Source organism: Barbatula barbatula (assembly GCF_947034865.1).
Source record: "Barbatula barbatula genome assembly, chromosome: 25".
NCBI classification, from domain to species: Eukaryota; Metazoa; Chordata; class Actinopteri; order Cypriniformes; family Nemacheilidae; genus Barbatula; species Barbatula barbatula.
Window position 1 is genome coordinate 12201383 of NC_136788.1, and position 20449 is coordinate 12221831.

Here is a 20449-nt window from a genome sequence, read left to right on the forward strand (position 1 = left end):
GGCAGTTTGCATAAGTAACTCTTTTTGAAGATGTAACGCCGGCGTTCTGTCGAATTGTCCTACGCCGTCCATCATCCCTTGCGTTTTTATTGTTCTTTAACATGTTTAAAATAGATATAATGTTCGTTTAACATTGCTTTTATTCGATCAATTTGTGTAATGTTAAAAAACCTAAATCTGCAGATTTGGGGATGATACAATTCATTTTTTTATATAATTTTTTGGGGTGACTGCAAATGTTGTTCATGTGATCAGGTGACAAAAACCAACAATTGTAAAACTATCATAACATTTTTTTAATTAATTTGAAATGATGAAAGAACAAAGGTTATCTAGAACAAAAGATTTCACACAGGACCAAAGTGACTAAACAACCCAACTACACACAGAGTCAATTAATAAAGATGCAAGGACAGGGATCCCTGATAGCACACATCTGGCTTACGTCTATTTGACGTCTGCATTTACATCTGCAAGACATCTACAATACGTAGTTGGCTCATCTGCAATACGTCTCGGAGAAGATGTCTGTAAGATCTAGAAGATGTCTGTAAGATGTTTATGATTCAGAATGGATGAACAACAGCAGCTCTTTCTAAGATGTTCAGCAGATGTTTCCAGATCTCCAGATCTTTCGCGGACGTATTACAGACGGTCAGACGTCACCGAGACGTATTGCAGATGAGCAAAGTATTGCAGATGCAAATGCAGACATCAAATACATGTAAGCCAGATGGATTGTGCTATCCAGCTAAACAAACTGGAAAACTATTAAATGTATTCAACAAAGCAAGCATCAAGAACACACATTTTATTCACTGTCGTCCGCACATGAACTTTAAAAGAGATGACTGCCAGGTTAAGTCCTGCTTTTTTGATGGATTACGTAACGCTATCTCCAGAAGCATGGATCCTATATCAGTAATGGATAGTGAGAGGTTTCTCCTGCCCCAAGTTCAAAGACTCTGGCAGCTACAGCTCTATCACTTCAAAACAACATCAGAAGGCTTAAGTCGATTCTTTCCTCGCCCTTCCCCTTCCTCATCTGCTCTGTAGCTGTCTGTGATAACTAAAAGACCGAACCTCCTCAAAGACGCTCCTTGTGTTCAGACATCATTAACAAATCTAAAGAGATATACAAAGACTTGAGTCAAAGCGCAGACAAGCGCAGACTGTCCTCCATCAAAGTATAAACGCTAATGATATGTGTAGATCTCTCACCCTTGCTTTTCTCAGTGGCACCCTCTCTCTCCTTTAGCTGATTTCTATGGTCGTGCGGTGGCACATCTTGCGTTTTAATTAGCTCTCACACTTTTTAAGTGCCAGCCATTTTCCTCAGTGTCAACACACAGAGCTGTTCTCTGTGATAATGCAGGTTCTGTGTTTCCTGTTGGATTATTCATTCGGGACTGATCTAGTGACCAGTCATGTCTCTCCACAGCTGTTCCTGAAACAGACAGAGTGAATGAAAACAGTCAGTTCGGAGGTAGCACAGAAGCAGAACGCCGTGCCACCTTTGACTTATAAGACGTGTTTTTTTCGGCCTTAAAATATACTTTTAAATAATAGTTTAACAACCTTGAAATATTTGTATTGGTCTTAATGTAACATACAATTGTGAGTTAAGCTTTTTTTTAAATCATACAAAAAAGAAGATTGATAAACCTGCAAGATACATTTGTTAAATCTTTGTAAGTCAAGTCTAAAGAAAGATACTTAGATTTACTCAATGTTTAGAGCTTAAGAATTTCCTGATCACTTTGCTTATAAATGAATCTCAGTCGGAGGCCGACAAAAAAGAAAAATTTGACAATTTACCATCAAAGCTGCAATCTCTAACATTTCTATTAGCAATCAAATGTATTATTTATTATAAATAATCTACAAATCAGTTCATGAAATATGAAGTGTTTAAAACTGTCTGCTTACTTAAACCCCTTTGCGCAACGGTCATAAAGATTTATAATAAAGTAAGATTTTGTGGTAAATGTGAATTCGATGCGACTCGACTAAAACCCTTTTAAAGGTAAGTGTGTTTCAAACAGAAATGGCGATATAGAGGCAAAAGTTGTAAAATGCAACTTTAAGATAAAACTAGAGTCAAAGTACATACCTTTTCCAGCCATTTTTGATAGTTGTCACAGAATATTTTCATCTATATGAAAATAAAATATATCAAATGTCTAACAGTGTAAATGTTGATATGGAAAGCAAATAAAAAACTACAGCTTTTTGAGGTGTACGAATTTACACTAAGATATCAGCCAGATCCTCCATCAATAGTAAGAGGTTCAAATGAGTCTCTACTGTTGGAAATGTTGATCCCAGAGGTGCTATATATTATTCAAGTTGGCTGTATACAGGCTAAAAATGTTCAAAGCAGCTGCATGCATCCAACAGCCATGAGACACCACACCGTTACTTGATTACATTCACTGCTTTAGACAGAGCAAACTTACATAACCTGGAACTTTCCCTTGTCTCCTTGTTTGAGGAGTAAGTGAATGTTCTGACATCTACATCACCTCCACCATTACACTGACAAACAAGTCTCGCACAACCAAAGACGCAGAGACGTTTTCTTTTTATATTATGCTCTATGATTTCAGCCTTGGTGGTGATATTCATAAAGTTGTCGAGATGGATCTTCCGTCCACACTGATAGTTTAACTAAGGACGCTAAGGAAATATAACACAGAAGGGCCGCTGTGTTTACTGCAAACTTGGTAAACATGGATACGCTGATATTTCTTAGTTTGTTGTTAATATTAAAGAGACTTTTGTATTATTTATTTCATATTTGATTAGGAATTTGTTTTATAATTGCAATTTCAGTATTGTTGACAAAAATATACATAGCTCAAACAAGTATGAAGACAGCAACAATTGGTGTGCAATCTTTGAGCTTTTAAATCTCTATAAGTGCAAACTCGCACAATAGAAGATGCTTAGTGGTGTACCGGTCTATTATGTTTTTACATAGTTGGTAAGCTGTTGTTTTGAGCCCTGTCTATCCCTTTTGTCCTTTATTGAACACAATGGTGACACTTATTATTTACATGTACATTTAAAATGCTTTTATCCAAAGCGATTTACATTGATTTACATTGATACATTTGTTTCTGAGTATATGTAATCCCAGCGATCTAGCTCATGACATTCGCATTGCTTGTGTCATGCTCTAACCACTGAGCTACAGGAAAGGAATAATGTACTTGTATCTGACATCAACATTCTCTGTTGTCAGGATGTGTTCTCCCACTATAAAGACATTTTGATGTAAAAGGCTTAAAACTCAAGTCGAGTCCAAAGCAAATTTAGTGTCTTGTTTAATAATGTGCTTTAATTCACAGGTTTTCTAAACCCAAAACCTTCTTGTTGTGGACTAGAAAACCAGAAGAGAAGGCTAGTAATTCAAAACATGTCCCAAATCAAGTTCTTTCCCTTTGTGGTTAGTGCTGTGGATTCATGGTTTCCAGGTTGTTGGTTTGAGTCCAGACTAGGGCTATTTCTCCATTATTGATTGCTGGGGAACCATATCTGACAGTAACCTTCTCAGTCGCAATGTTCCTTCCCTATGCCAATAAAGAAAATGTAGCCAAGCCTTGCTTCAAAACCCCAAAACCTACTTTTTATTCTTATGGGACACAGGGGGAACCCTCTCTGACAGCAGACAATTTTTCTGTCAGATAACGTTCCCCCCGCCACAGCAGAGACACTGAGAGAAAGAAGGGTGGGAATTTCAAGGGCTCTTTTTCTATTATTGATCACTGGGAACCATATCTGACTGTAACTTTCCCAATTGTCAGGATGTGTTCTCCCTGCTCTGAAAGAACAATTAAGCAACTATATTGAATGCTATATCATAAATACACAGGATGTTGCAATTAGAACACAGTTGTATATTGGGCAGTGCATTTCTCATGGTTTAAATGTCACTAGTTTGAGTCCTGCCTAAATTGCTTATTACTCTTATTGAATACCGTGAAACCTTATCTGAGTAGCTGCCAACAGCAAATCCCTGTATTGAGGAATGCGACGTGAGCCTGTGAACCTAAAGATCTAACTTTCTCACACACACAACACTGCTAGAGATATCTGATGGAGCCTTCAATGCCAATATTAGGCACCTAAATGTATTTGTACATAATAAACATCAAGGTGCATTTGCACCATTCTCATGAGATAAGCAGGCACAAACACATTAGTAAAAAGCAATGTGTCGTTTTACTACTTTGATTCAGTATTTAGTCTCCCCGTATTTAATCCACTACTGCAAATAATGTGCTTGGTCTGTCATCATATCTTGTATAATCTTTTGATAGGACTAATTCCATGTGTTTCTGCTAGCATTGACTGATGACATCATGTTGTCAGTACACTGACATATTGCATCACAGGCCCTGAGTGCAAAGTGTATTATAGTATAATAGTATAAGAGCTTAGAAAGGCCATGTCCCATAAGAGGTCAATGTGCCATTGCTGCACTGTTGCTATGACAACAGTCCCTCTGCAGAAAGAGGCGTTGTGTCATCTGTAATGAGGTTAAAAAATAAATTATCACAGCCGAACTCAGTCTGTCAGAGCAGCTGGGATCACTCAGGTGGGCGGCTCTGTCCACTGCATTATGACATAACCTGGTTCGTGTGGCACTCAATATTGATGTGTCTATACCACAAGGTTCATTATAAAAAAATCGAAGCTGAAAATAAATGCCTTTTTCAGAGCTTACTCCACCCTGAAAGTTGCCATGGTTTTGCAATATCACCTGCAAGCAACACTGTGACTATTAAAAGATGTATTCTTGATGTACTTTACCTTTAGCTATAACTTTGCATTTCTATGGTAACTCATTTGAACAAACTCTTAAACTTTCCTGAACTGCAATGTATTCTGTATTAGCGCATTTAGCGTTCTTTCCCAGAGACTCCTGCTGAGAAATAGCCAGATTTAATAAAAAAGGCCACTCTGTAGTTGTCGAGTTAATTCTAAGTGAAGTCATTTTTCAGACTGATGTGGTTACCTTTGAAAATGTCACCTCAGCATCAGTGCCGTAGCATATGGTGGCATTTGCGAAATCTCTCAGGGATGCACCACAAAATGCTAGGAAAGCCATTTAGCGCTGTCTATATTGTTGCAGCTTGGTAAACAAAACCAAGTAATGTAATAATAAAATAATTGAAAAGCTACCATGTTATGACAGCTGTCATTTGAAAATTGGAAGGATTGATACGGCAAGATGGTCCCCCCATAAAAGGAAAGAAACATAACAGACTGGGGAATTTAATCTCCAAATATCTCCAAATAAAATACAACTTTTACCATTTTTATTAAAGCTCTGCTGTAGATTCAGATTCCTTTAACTTCCCTCAGTCCATCACAGCAGTTTCTCAATAAACACAAACATGGAGAAAATCTCAGTTGTGTTTTCACTGACTCAATCATGGATTTGGAAAAAGACGGATTAGAAACTGCACCAAAATAGCACGTGTTTTTCACCAGCTGAGAATACAATGATGCTTAGTAAGATTTAATATAATGGAGAACAAAGACATGCTAGGAAAAGTCAAGACATAAATAAACTATGCTGGCATTCACCGAGAAGAGCAGACGCCGTTTTGAAAACTTAAAAATTAAACTTTCATATAGGGCAATATCATACAGTGACCTGTAAAAATCCAATAATAAGCCATTGCCGTAGAGAACCGTGACGTTTGAGCCTTGGCCCTCTGCGCACGCGCACAGTTAGTTTAGGTCATCACAGAGGGCCTAGAGGGTCCTGAGGGTTCGCTACTGGGCCATTGTTAGAAATTAATGTGTACACAACCTATTCAGGTCTCGCGACATTATAAAGCACCATGACCACTGCATTTAAAACTTGAAAAATGTACACAGTTTGGTTTAAACCATTATCACACCACATGTAAAAGGCCCATGGAGGTATTACATAGATAATAACAAACCCATTCAAATACATAAATCAGACCTCAGTGCGTGGTCAAAACTTACATACAATACAATATGTAGAATAGCAGAAAACAGAAAAGAACAGAATAGATAATAACACCCAAGGCAACGTTGCCAATGCCTTTGAAATGCCTACATTTATTGGCTCCTACATGTAATTATGTGTAGTGTGAAGCAATTACATACCCAGCAATAAAGCTGTTCACTCTTAAGTTAAGCCCTCTAATAATGGTTCAGCCCTCGATGTGCTATATTACTCTATACCGTGTACCTGCGAGCAGCCATTACAATCAGTCCTATAGAGAATTACACACGCTTTGTCTCTATTGTAAGCATACAACCGAATGAATAAAAATATGGAATAGTTACAGTAAAATAACACCTTCTTTAACCATGAATACCCCCCCCTCTGCTTTCTTGTGCCAAAAATAAACGTTCCCATTCGAGTCTCAAAGGCATGGTTCAGCCGAATAAAGATCTTTACAAGCAAACATGTCTCGCCCTGTCTGGACACGACATTGATTTTTTTTCAGTTCTTCTTATCAGATTTGTAAAGACTGAAACCCTCAAGAACACAAGTGTGAGCTCAAAGGACAAGATCTATCTAATACATAACAACAAGATACATCAGCTTAACAGACTCATAGTGTGACAGTGCAGTGATCATAAAGCACAAAAACAAACAGAATTTGGGAATTTTGGGGCAAAATTGGTCTATTAGTAACCCACCAGTAAACAGCATGTAAAACATAAACTGTTATTATTTTAATGGATATAAAAAGGTTTTGTCTAAACAGACAGATTAAGCTGCCAAGTGGACTAGACCAAGGGTTCTCAACCCTTCCACTCCAATGCACCCCACTGTATTCACCAATATTCATAAGCCCCCCTCCGGCTTACAAAATATCTTCCCAATATAATATTTCAGAACTTGATTAACCAGAAAAGTGTTTATTTAATATAAAAATTACAAATAATGAGCAATATATAGATTTTAAGTTGTTCCTTTAAATTGGGGTATATGACTACGGGTCAATGACGTACTTCCGCTAAAATGTCAGCCAGGCTGTTACATCCGATCCGGCGCCATAGGGAACAATGGCATTTTGCTTCAGGATGCACAAGTCTAATTATTCAAACACTTCGTCATACATCGACAAACGAAAAGAAGAAGCACTTCAGGCTGTCCGTTTCAAGGTACATCAATAAATATGGAAAAAGCAAAGTGAACCTTTACACGTACTAGAATTGATCACAGAGGCACTTAACAATGTTCACCCGTAAGTGCTGTCGGTCCGCTGAAAATGTAACGTTTTCTTATTAAACACATCGTAATCACTTGGTGAAAGATCCCCTTAGTGCTATTAGAGCGGAAGTGACCTAGCCGGCTGAGATTTTTGCGGACGTACGTCATCGTCCCGTGTGCATATGCCCCATTGTCATTCTCATCCTGAGGCCCCCTGTTGGGCTAGAAAAGTGTGAGAAAATGCTTCAGAAACAATAAGGCTTCAGATTAGGTGCTAGATTTGAAGAGATCTAAATCATGGAGTCAATTGAGTGCCGCATATATTTGCAAAAGAAATATTTGTATTGAGCAAAAAAACTGCAAACAAAAATAATGATTCGCTAAATAATATTTAGGTATTGAGAGAAAAAAAAGAAGCTACACCTGGCAGCATACACCTTTAGGAAGCTACACCTTTGACATTATATTACCATGACTTTACTGCAGTCGCCACAGTTTAACCATGCTATATTATACATCAAGTATGCTAATACAACAGGTTAATATATTTAGCATTTACAGTACAGTGAAAGTGTAATAACCACTTTGTTTTTGGCAGATTGATGACCACTTGCGTTGTCTATATGCCTATAGAATACATTTGGCAGCCATTTGTTCTGCTTAAAAAACACCGCATTTATTGATCACTAAGTTCTTTATCTTGAGCAAACGTCAATATGTATTTTAGTTAACAATCAGAAACAAAGCATCTTGAACGCAGTCTGCGCTGACGTAACAAAGAAGGCATGCCCAGACCCGTTATACACGCCAAAGAAAAAGGAAGCGCAAAGGAAAAACTTTATTTCTTTACAAAACTTTATTTTCTCAATACCTAATTTAATCTTTTGCAGGTTTTTTTGCTCAATTTTTCTTTTTCTTTTGCAAATATATGCGGCAGTCAATTCACTCCATATTAAATCATTTATAAATTCTTCATCATGTTCTTTTTCTTTGTCCTTAAGAAAGAACAGTACAGTATATTCTTTCCCACAGATCACTGCTTCAATTCCCCACACACATGGGTAGAAGCTACACCTGGCAGCATTGTTAACTGGCTACTTTCAACACAGGTAAAAGCACAAGTTCAGGGATAGTTTGTGCAGTGTACAAAGAAATAAAATATCATCGGTGTACACACACAATACTAAATTATAGAAGAAGCTTAGTGAAAACTGTTTTCCTTTTTAGCTTTGGGCTGTTTGTGAAGATGAATGCCAGAATTTAGTTGAATGCAACATTGCATTGAGATGGTGATGGAGTCTACGAAATGTCAATCTGCTCAATAACTGAAAGATCGACATTTCAAATGGTGGTTTTGTAAAACGTGACATTTGAAAAATCCACAATGTTGTAAAGCTATTCTTTATTCATTGCGATTCAGAACCCACTTCTCACTCAGTTCAACTTCACATTTCTCAACAAATACTATATAGGTTTTGTGCACCATGTTTTTTTGCCACATGGTCTTCCCACAATATGACTATTACTGTATGTTCCCATGGTTTCCAGCATTTCTATCATGAGGATCCCTACGGACCCCAATAGACCTAAATATCGCACCATTCTCTCTAACCCACGCACAAATGCGACCATCGCTGACATAATAGCGTATGGTTCTTCAAAATTATCGATGATGGCACCCAGACATTTCAGCACAGCAGACGGAGTAATCTCAGTTGCCATCATCAGTTGTACCACTGAGTAAATCTTAAAGGGAAAGTTCATCCAAAAATGTAGTTCTGTCATGAATTACTTACCCTCTAGTTGTTCCTAACCTGTGTAAATGTATTTGTTTGGTTGAACACAAAGATAGATTAAGAGAAGCAAACAGTTCCATTTGAATGGTAGTCAATACTGTCACAGAAATCCCAGTCGCTTACATTCTTACAAATGTATTTCTTTGCGCTCAACATACCTATTATGCACGTTTGAAACAACTTGAGGGTGAGTATGAAAGATTTTTCTTTTTTGGACGAACTATCCCTTTAACTAAACTAAACGAAGCTTTTCCGAACGCATCACCGCGATGAAGTACCCAGAAGAGACAAACAATGCAGGTTTTGTCGCAGGGTATATATTGATAGGATGGATTTCCGGCCGTCAACTCCTAAAATCTTTCCACTTGGTCTCCTGAGAATGGATAAACTCTGCAGCCATATGAGAACACAAACACCTTTTTTTACGTCGCTTCAAGATTATCATGTGAAAACCAAACCCCACTACCGAGGTGTAAATTGCGTAGACAGTAGCCTACTTATCTCATGAATATAAAGCAGGTCAGGCCTAAGACGTTCGAATCGAAGTTTATGAGAAAAGCCTTCGTCATAGTAGAATTTGCCAACCTGCATTTTGAACGTCACAAAGCTAATTATTATTCATAAGTCAAACATAAAAGATCCCAAAACCCGCTACCCGGTGTTTCACAATAAAACGACTTGGTGCACGGTCACCATGACAACCCCAGCGGTGTGTTTGGCCCAGTTTAATTGTTTTCTGCAGTCCATGCTAGTTGATGTGTTAACAGAGAATCATGTTTCGGAAGAGAGGAACCATGTGTTTAGGGTAGACTACTGCCTCCGGGCCGTACCTCACTCTTGTCAAGCTTAACAACCATAGGAGTTTTCATAAATGCTTGAAAAGATGCACGGTGTAAAATTCAAACCTAAATAAATGTTTTATATGCGATCACCACGTAACACCTAAGCAACTTTTACTTGTTGGTCAAAAGGACTGAAAATTGCTCATCTTTCATGACGCCTTTAAACTATTTTAGGCGACTGTCCATTGGCTACTAATACACTTTAAAAACGGATGGACAATTCAGAAATGTCACGTCAAAACACAGTGAAACCCGTCTAATCTATTAATGATTTTATGAGACTAAACTTTTACAATTAACCATTAGACAGTGTCGCAACTAAGTTTTGACTACACCTGCACCTAACACAATTCACTGTCTCCACCTAGTGGGTACAGAGAGTAATAACTGTACTGGTTTATCTGGCAACACAGTGCATGTAACATGAATGAACGAATAAAGAAATATAAAATAAAGAAATATAAAATCCAACAACGTATTTAAGAACTGGAGGCTGCTTCATACATTGAAAAATATGAATTAATCAATCCAAAACCAAGTCACATAAACTTTTATTGTAAAGGAGATTTATTCCAAAATAGTAGAATATTGTAGAGGAAGGAATGAGTGGTACAGAAAGAAAACAAGGGAGAGAGAAAGGTGATGACTTTGGCAAGGCTTTGTGAAGCTGAATATATCAAAATTCCACAATAAACGTAATAAAATGTCTAATTCAAAGGGCTTCTATTCCTATAGATCATTTTTTTACATCAGCCTACATCTAACAATGCGATAAAAAGTCACGAATCTATTTAAACTCTGTAAATATACCACGATTTTTAATCAAATAAAACAAGGAGAAATTAAATGATCAACTGTGCTTTATAGTTCCGTGCCAATGCTTAAACCGGATGTTCCATCAAAAACAACACATGCTGTTCCAATTGCACAGCTGACAACAAAAATCGCCCCATCTTCACCGAATGCTTACTGTACAAATCAATTGGGCATCGATTGTGGGTGACCCACCTCGATATCGCTCAATACAGGTGGCGAAATGTGTCAGTTATTGACCTTGTATTACGAAACGGGTCCAATTTCCCACAAACAATTCAAGGCTTCGTGGATGCAAATTCTTCCATCACATAATGCTAACCTTTATTTGTACTGTATGTACATTGCATCTGTTTTGACCTCTAATGATTGAAAGGCTGTTCAAAAAGAAGTGCACACTGATGTTTTAAGTGTAAGATTGTGAAGTTGTACTGAAAAGTGTTGGTTATACATTAATACAGTATATACGCCCATTAAAAAGGCAACTAAAACTATCACAGATAACAGCCTGGTCCACATTGTGTACTTCTAAAATCCTACAAGCTTTAACTGTGGAACACACACTCTCGCCAGCCCCCTCTGCTGGAAACACTGGGTTAAAACTACACTATTTCTGCTCCATTCGGCCTCTTGATAAGCTGAGACAGTGTGACTATGACAGGGTGCGTGTATTACAGTAATACAGAGAGAGTCATTTCTAGCACGGTTGCACGTTGCAAGCGCGGGTCTCCTTTAAGTTTTTGCAGTGGTCGTACTCTGAGCCTTTAGCCTTCTTCGGCAAAATCAACATGCGCTCTTGGATTCCCCCGCCGCAGGTCTCGGTACATCTCATCCAGTTGCTCCATCTGGCCATCGGACAGACTGAAGGAAAAGAGAACATGAAAAGGAAAGGGGTTTCCAGCAAAAATGTAATGCGAAACATGAATGTGATAAAAGACGCAATCCGTTCACTTCTATTGAACTCAAAGCATTCATTCATAAAAGGTCCTTCCATGACATTTAATCTGTTCGCAGATATTAAAGCAGTTCCTCTCAAGAAGGTGGAAACCAAGATCAAGTGTTCAGACCTCACGAATGAAGACGGAGATTAAGATTATCCAATGTCCTCCACGGCTGAAGGGAGACAGGGCAGTTAATGCTGATGTATGAGTGTTTGTTGTGCGTTCTGTCCATATCAGACGGAAAGGTGAGGAAGGAGTGTAGCAAAGACTTCCTTGTACAATAAGTCTAGAACATTCAATGTTATGCTGTTTGTGACCGTGCTGAATCACTTCATCATACGCTGACAATACAGTGTGTGTGTGTAAGAGAGAGAAAGAGAGAGAGGAAAGAGAGAGAGAAAGAGAAAAAGAGAAAGAGAAAGAGAAAGAGAGAGAGAGAGAGAGAGAGAGAGAGAGAGAGAGAGAAAGAGAGAGAGAAAGAGAGAGAGAGAGAGAGAGAGAAAGAGAGAGAGAAAGAGAGAGAGAGAGAAAGAGAAAGAGAGAAAGAGAAAGAGAAAGAGAGAGAGAGAGAGAGAGAAAGAGAGAAAGAGAGAGAGAGAAAGAGAGAGAGAGAGAGAGAGAGAGAGAGAGAGAGAGAGAGAGAGAGAGAGAGAGAGATGCCCTCTCTCGGTGAGTGTCTGAGGATGTACTGCATTGATCGCTTCAAGTAGGAGCAATAAGGAGGATTTACAGGTAGTTTAGGAGAACAATTTGATCAATTGATCTTCAAGGGATGAAGGAAATACAGACATTTTTTGTGTGCAAAAAAAAAACTACGGCGTAATGACAGTCAAGAGAGCTATATTAGAATAATGCGACATTGTACAAATCTTGAGGTAAAATGGTAGTTTTTTTTTATTACAGCCACGGAAAAATTACATTTGCGATTTACACGGCGGAATTCGGAAGAGCAGACACATCTCCAGGAAAGGAAACACGTCTGCTCCTGCAGAGGTTAAAGCGCGCAAGCAGACCATTTACAGGACAAGCCGGATTATTATCTTTATCTCCACAACAATAATCTTTTACATGGTAATTAATTTTTAGAAATATTTGGCATTATTGTGTGCTTCTGCGCATCCCTCTGTGTGTAAAAAGTAGAATGTAAGAGCGCTGTGCACCCGTCTATAGGCTCATATTCCTAACATTTGCTATATAAACAACGCGGCGCAGAACTGAAAAATGAGATCTGCATCGGGCTGAAACTAGCAAAAACTCTTGCCCTGCGCCGCATTGCGCCAGGTGTACGATAGGGCCCATAAATTACTTACGTATAATAGTAAATTCATAAATACATAAAATAGATTTCAATGGTCTCTTAATTTGTTTCTGCTGCTGTATATTTATAATCTACTTTGAGTCCGAGAATGCAGAAATGTAGGGTGTGGCTTGATTTTAGTAATTGAAAATTGACTCGAAACTATGTGCACATAACATCAAACCTGTTAATCTATTAATGGGGTACTAAACCCAGCTTAGCATTGACTGAACAGTAAATCATTTCGGACCTGTGCTCTCCTCCGCCACAGAATCTCGTCTCTGCTTGACTTGTTTCCTCGCCGAAACGTCCTGTCTCTTCTTTTTGTCGCTGGTGCGGGAACCTTTCGTGCACTTGCGGATCTTACACTTCTTCCTCTGGACAGTCTCTGGGCACGGCATGCCCCCAAACTGAGGCTCCAGCTTGACCATCCGTGAGCGGATCATGTGACCCTTCCCGCAGGACTTATTACACTCGGACCAAGATGACCATTCTGACACCATGCAGTCTGTGGCTGGAGGGGGCATGATGGGAGAAATGAATTACAAATGTTTGAAGTTTGTTAAAGCCTTATAAACCTAGTCCCCTATAGAAACAGGAATCTTATGTTATCAAAATGTCATTATATTTGATGAATTATTTCAGGGGTCAAGTTTAAACAAAACCTCTTTTTTAAATTTTATTACGTGTTACACTTCATTTAATACAAACTTGCTCAGATGAATTGAAAAAGATGCTGCTGAGTTTTGAGAAATTCTGATCATTTAATTTAAATAGTAAAAATAGAAAATGTCTCCAAAGTTACTTACGGCATTCAGGAAGCATACACTTTTCAAACTGCTCGAGCTCATCTGGGCACAGACTGGGCTCCACGGGCGTCTTCAGCATCCGCTGACGGGAACGCATGCCAATACTGCAAGACACGCTGCACTCGCTCCATTCAGACCATGGAGACAGCATACACACCACAGCATCTACACACAGAGAATTTATAACGTCATACATATTTTCAAACAAAATCTGCCAAGTGCATACTATAACTGTAGTGCACACTTCCTAATACAAATCAACAACCAGTAAAGTCCTGTAGGAGATGCTAGTAATGAATTAAGTTTGGTGAAGCGGTGCTTTTCTGCCCAATGAGCGAGTTGTTGGCTTGAGTTGGATACTTTGCCATTTTGTGGTTGCAAACTCACTGCAGTCAGGCATCATGCACTTCTCAACCTCCGCTAGCTGTGCGTGGCAGGGCGAGCCATCTGAGGCTTCCATCTTCATCATGCGCTCTCTTCTTCTCATTCCCAATCCACAGCTCACGCTGCACGGTTCCCACTCGCCCCACTCTGTTACCACACAGCTGCTGCCCGCTAGAACACACAACACACACACGTAGAGTATAAGTGAGGATGCATCATAGACTTCAACTGAATTCAGAGTACTTAAGCTGTTTTACTCTACTCAGGTACACTTTTTAGGTATCTGTGTCTTCACTGCAGTATATTCAATATATTATGAAGCATACATCACATTTTTACCCCACTACAATTCTTTAACCTTTAATACTGAAGTACATTCAAAATACTGTCATACTTTTACTCAAGTAACATACTTACGACGCATTTTTAATGTACTTCAGTATTAAAGAATGAAATGTTTTGGAGTAAAAAGATGCTTTATAATGTAGTCATTTTGTCTAGTGTTGTGTCCTTACAAGTTGGTTTACCTCTACTGGAAGGACATTTTTCAAAATGTTTTACCCACAAGTATGTAATATTCCTGGAAAAAAGATTTTATAGATTCATAATCTTTTGTAGTCAAAAAGGACTTGTGTTGTACAGATATATTTATCCTTTATGAATTTTATTGGCTCTACTACAATTTTTTTATAGTATTTGCCATGAAAACCAAAATGTATTAATTGACAGAATGTTAAATTCTCTGTTATGCAGAACCTTACGGACGGTGCTGCTAAAATGGGAAGGAGCGATTCCTCCATCTTTTACATTTCTGTAAGAAACGGTCACGCTGTGACGTTTTGATCTTCTATTGGTCTCACGCACTCACGTGACGCAAAATCCCAGGTCAGAGTTCACCAAGCTTGAACTTTGCTACGCAGCGAAATGTGAAATATCTTCAGACGGGCTTGCGCTTCCCGTCTGACGCGTTGCATGCGTATGAATGGAAGTCAATGGAACGAAAAAGCCAAGTGTGAATGCGGCTTTAGTCGTTTTGTGTAAAGGCATCTTGCTAAATGAATAAATGTATATCTTGTTATGCAAATGAACGCAATGAGTTGCGGATTAGACAAGCTTAGCCTGTCATGCAATTCCATACTGCTGTTGAAGTATTTCATCGTCACTGTAATCTGATTTTAGTCTGACGGTTGTCACTCTGGGTTGAAAATACTTGTTGTGTAAACACGTGACCGTATTAACTTGAGTAAATATGACGTATGGCGACTACTGTATAAATCAAAATGTAACTTACAGCACTCTTCGTTGACCACACACTTTTCAGTCTCCTCAGTGGGCAGTGTACAGCTGGAGCCGTCCTCTGGGAACTGTTTGACATATCTCTCTCTCGACCGCATGCCCATGCCACATGAGGCGGTGCACGGAGACCAGCTGATCCACTCTGACATCATACACGTGGACGCCTCTCCTGGAAAGGACACACACATATGCTAATGAGGTATAGCACAAAATGTTCTTAAAGTATGCTAGCACGCATAGTAAGAATGAGTAGGTGTGACCAAACTTTTGCATTTCATCCTTCATATTTTCTTCTTCTCACCCCTTACAAAATGCTGACAGATTTGTTTGAAATTGACCGATCCAGGCGTATTTTATCTCACCTCAGTCATTCTAATGATCTCTACGACAGAGCGTGTAAATAGATTTGTTATCAGACTGGATGGATGAACTTGGGGTAACTCTTCATAGATTAGTCTCCAGTTCAGAATCGCAGACCCCATTTGGGAGCAGCATCGGGCGCTACTAAAGCAGAACTAAGTGAATCATTAATAAGAGCTGTAAATAAATGTGGCCCTGATGGGGTCTCCAGAGGCCCGAGTGTCAGCCTGTCAGCCGGCTGGTGGATTATCAATCAATGCAAGCCTTAAACGGCCCATTAATTAAAAACAAAGAAGAGTCTGCGTGGAGCAAATGTGAAGCAATGCGGGTTCTATTAATCAATGGCGGGTGGTGGCGACTGGCGAGACACGGCTCTCGACGTCTTTACAAGCCTCCCGTCAGAGTTGACAGAATGAAGACTGAACGTGGAGAAATGGACGGATCAGACGTTAAAGAGGCAGAGAGTGAGGAAGATGGATGGGCTGACAGAGTGGAAGTTTAAGACAAAACGTAGACGGCAAGCCAGACAGAATCAGAAAACAACATTGACGTTAGTGCCGCTTGTTTTGGTTAAATAATTTGAGATTTAAACCCTAATATGAACACGTGACGCTGTAAAATGAAAAGGACACCTTTAAAGTGTTTTAAAAAACAGTGGTCTGGTTATTATCTTGAAAACTGAAAAATAATGAGCTGTTATCACAAATGCCACCCTACTCCTAAACATAAAAACAAATGTATTATGTATATTGTTATATATATATATATATAGATAACTTTGGATGACGTTGGTAAAGAAGAACTTCCTGTTTCACTTCTTTAAAACAACACAAACCTTTGAACAATATGCAACCGACAGAATATTTATGACGGATTAAAAATGTTGAACAAAATCTTAAACATTGAATAAAAAAATAAAAATAATAATAAACAAATGAAACTGAAAGTGCTTCTGGACTCGAGTTTGCATCTTGCAAAGTGGTCTATAAATAAAATCAAAACAGGTTTGATATTTGGTTTAATGTTTATGAGTAGGGTGGAACATATGATTAATGTTTTATTTGTTTTCCATTTTAACGGCAAAAACTAATAAAAAAATTATCCAAAGCTCTCAATAATGGGCATGCAGCGCGTGTAAACTTGTTCCATTAAATCACAATCTTTTTATGGTTTAATAATGGCAAAATGCCATACATTTTGATATCCTAATAGTTGTATTGATAAACGAACGAACTGAAAATCATTCAAGGTTTAAGTTTCCAAGATTTCACACTTCAACGAAAACCGCCGACCTACCATAGTGCAATGTCATATTGATTCTCTTAAACGTTAAACCACAATTTGTTGTTTATGGCTATAGTTTACAGCGTCATACTTACCTCCACATCGAGCGAATCGATGCCTTGGTCTGCCTGTGCAGATTGCAGACATAAACCTCAACGGCAGCAGTTTGAGGTTGTGTAATGTTTTCTTAACCTTGAAAACTGCCCTGCATTTCATTACGTTACAGCGCTAAAAAGACTATCGACCCGCTTCCGTCTAACAATCCTCTCACACGTGTTTCTGCGTGTTGAGCAGTAAGAGCAGCGTTATCTTTCTCACCCTCCTCGCTGCAGCCTGGCCCCATGCAGGGCCGAAAGTCCTGTGTGTGCAGGCAGGGCATGTTGGGGTCCAGCTGGGCTTTTAGCATCCTCTGCCTCATCCTCCGACCCTTATCGCAGGTGGACGAGCTGCAAGCCGACCACGGAGACCAGTTGGAGTAGATGCATGTGTCTGGAGTGTTGTCTCCTGTGGAAGTGGATGGTGCTTGTTAGAGAAAACCGAATGCCTTTCTTTTTTTAAGATGATGTCTTCATTTTTGCGCTCTTAAAAGTAAAAACTAAAGCGAATGATCTAGCGTTGTGAACATTATTGAAGCACTGTTCTTCTGTTCCTTTCGTTGCTTGACTTGACCATGACAGAAGGGACATTTGGAGGTTTTCAAATGATACCCGGCAGCCGCCTTGTTCATTAAACCGTCCTGTGGCTATGTTTTTAAATGAGGTGCCACAAATTGGATAAGATAGCGTTGCTATACTCACCTTCCTCCTTCTCCTCCTGAGCGATATCAGCGACGATATCGTCTATGGTGTCGGGGACGGTGTTGCACTGTTCTCCCTGCAGATTGGATGAACAAGGTTCAACATCACAGACGCTGATAAGATCCACCATTTGCCATCTGATCACTATCACGCTAAGCCTCGTGCAAAAAAAAAAACATATCTCAGAGGGCAAATGATTGTAAACTAGCCGGGAAGAGGCAATCCCACGCTTTTCTCTTCTCAGAAGGCCTGAGATGAGATTCTTCCCGGCTGTGAGATAGAGATGAAACATCTGGCGTGGAATATTATGAATTTTCGATCATTCCGGGTTGCACAATGGATTGTTTTCGATTCGAAACGTCACGCGATTCCAAACACTGTCATCTGAAGGATAACAGATGCTGCGAACGTTAATGTTCGCTTCGCATGTTTTTGTAAGCATTTGTTTTATTTTAGCAAACGTGCTTTTTCCACTCAGCCATTCTGGGTCAGACGCTATATTAAACAACGCAGCTGTTCGTACCAAATGTACCAAATAAATTTGACCCATTTAGTCGCAGGAAGCAGAATAGACGTTAATGCGTGCTTAATTAAAGTGACATCAAATTAATGTAATTGGATTTTTAGGACTTGTAGGATCCTAATATATTTGCATTTCAAAAGCAACATCAGTGCAGGCACTACAATAAGAAAACATTTCAGAATCACCTTTCTCGCAATCCTCTCCACCACCACTTGAGCCAAAGGTGAGATTGGGCCACCAGATGGGTCGTAAAAGGGGCTTTGTGGATGATCCAAACTGGTGAGGGGCTGGATGCGCTCCTGAGGATTACTGGGTTTATTGGGAGACTAAAATAAAACAGAGAGAGAGAGAGAGAGAGAGAGAGAGAGAGTGTGTGACTTTTGGATGCCATCTGCCAGAGCTCCGCACCTTTCATCTCCATATGCATAATTTATTTCCTTCTATGAGTGATTTATGGCTGTGTTTCCTGCCTGTTTGTTTTAAAGGTCACCTGACACTTAGCCGCGTTCCACTCCACATGCCTTCAGAGAAAACAAACGCCAAATGCTGCTCCAACTGCTTGGATAAACTTCAACTTTTAAAGATTTCAAGAACTTAAAGTGAAAGTTTAACCCAAAACGAAAATTCTTTCAACATTTACACACCCTCTTGTCACTTCAAACCTGTAAATAATTATAGATTTTGAAGAAAGTTAGTAACCAAAAAGCAGTGGCACCCGTTCACATCTATTGTATGGACACAAAACCAGTGCTACTGAAGGGTTGCCAGTTAACAACATTCTTCGAAATATCTTTTTTGTCTTCTGCGAAAGAACGTCATACAGGTTTGAAATGACAAGAGGGCGAGTCAATGATGATAGAATTAAAAGTTTGTTGTGAACTATCACTGACAATTGTGTCAGTCAGTACCATCTTAAGCCAGCAGGGGGCAGCAGGTAGCGCACTGTTTCCACTTCAACCTTTTGGATGTTTATCTTGCAAGGACTTAAAACTGTTCAGTCTGGAAGGCTCTCGTGTAAATCTGAAGATGCTTTTGACACTAAAAGCAACACAGCGAGGGAATCATATTTGCATTTTTCTCTATTATTTTAAGTGCATTGGCTATTATTATATTATTTATCTATTATTACCAAGGGCTTGGATTTTTGATGAGGAGTAAACTAAAATATACAAGACAGAAAAAAACAGACAGCATAAGGTCCGATAGAATCACTAGAATATTTTGAGCACTTCCTGCACTGATTTTAGAGAATGATCACTTGGAATTCTCGAAATGTTATGTCATCCCTCTGTGAAAGCTGACCTCATACGTGACCCCGCTGTCGGTCCCAGCGTCCCACGGCACCAGGTCCTTCACCAGTTTCTGCACCCAGCCGCAGTCTTTGGTGCAGAGTTCCTCCCCAGACAATCCCACATTCCAGTCGGGACTGGGGCCCAACATGGTCAAGAATGACATGAGATGACGGGATCGGTCCACTGAGAACTCCGCTGAGGGCGCAGACCGTCTAAGAGAAGCAGAGCGCAGAGAATATTTTAGATGTTTGGATACTTCAAAAAAATGAATTAAGGGAAAATGTGTGAAGCGAAAACTAAACCACGTCATCTCATCCTCAAACAGCTGTCAAAACCCCTTTTACTTCAGTATAAAGCACATTTCTGAGTCCAACGGAATATTAAATGTAAAACAAATGAGGGGCGGGGCTTGATTAATATTCATACTGGAAAATCACACGGGTTTAAAATGACAACAGGGTTTCCGTACTATTCCTTTAAACTACAACATAAACCAGCGTTACATTTCTGCATTAACTTTCACAATTTCACAAATAATGCGCATTACCTAATGGTAGCCTAAGCCAATATCTTAAATGTTCAACTTAGTCAAACGTTCAAGTTTTACCCACTTGCACGACCTGGAGGATGTCAGTTATTGAATTTTTGTGAAAGATCACAAAGATAAGCATTCTTCGGAATAAAAAGTGCAGCGATAAAAAAGGACCAAGGACAAACATTGACGTAAATTTAGACTTTTAAGACCTTAAGCAAACGTACAACCATTTACAAGAATCCGCCTATTAGCCTATGTGCAAAGGAT

General features: G+C 39.2%; 1 protein-coding gene across 1 annotated transcript in view; it reads right to left on the bottom strand.

Annotated features, from left to right (window-relative positions):
- Nucleotides 1-10385: 10385 nt before the first annotated feature.
- The window catches only part of spon1b (spondin 1b), a 43214-nt gene continuing 33150 nt past the window's right edge, over nt 10386-20449 (bottom strand). Inside the window, exons 8-16 of the mRNA XM_079450581.1 lie at nt 19658-19859; nt 18541-18681; nt 17833-17908; nt 17354-17539; nt 15387-15560; nt 14099-14266; nt 13712-13876; nt 13153-13416; nt 10386-11525 (exon numbers count right to left, since the gene is read on the bottom strand). Coding sequence (XP_079306707.1) covers nt 11362-11525; nt 13153-13416; nt 13712-13876; nt 14099-14266; nt 15387-15560; nt 17354-17539; nt 17833-17908; nt 18541-18681; nt 19658-19859 — 1540 coding nt within the window. The 3' untranslated portion in view covers nt 10386-11361. The remainder of the gene's footprint in view (nt 11526-13152; nt 13417-13711; nt 13877-14098; nt 14267-15386; nt 15561-17353; nt 17540-17832; nt 17909-18540; nt 18682-19657; nt 19860-20449) is intronic.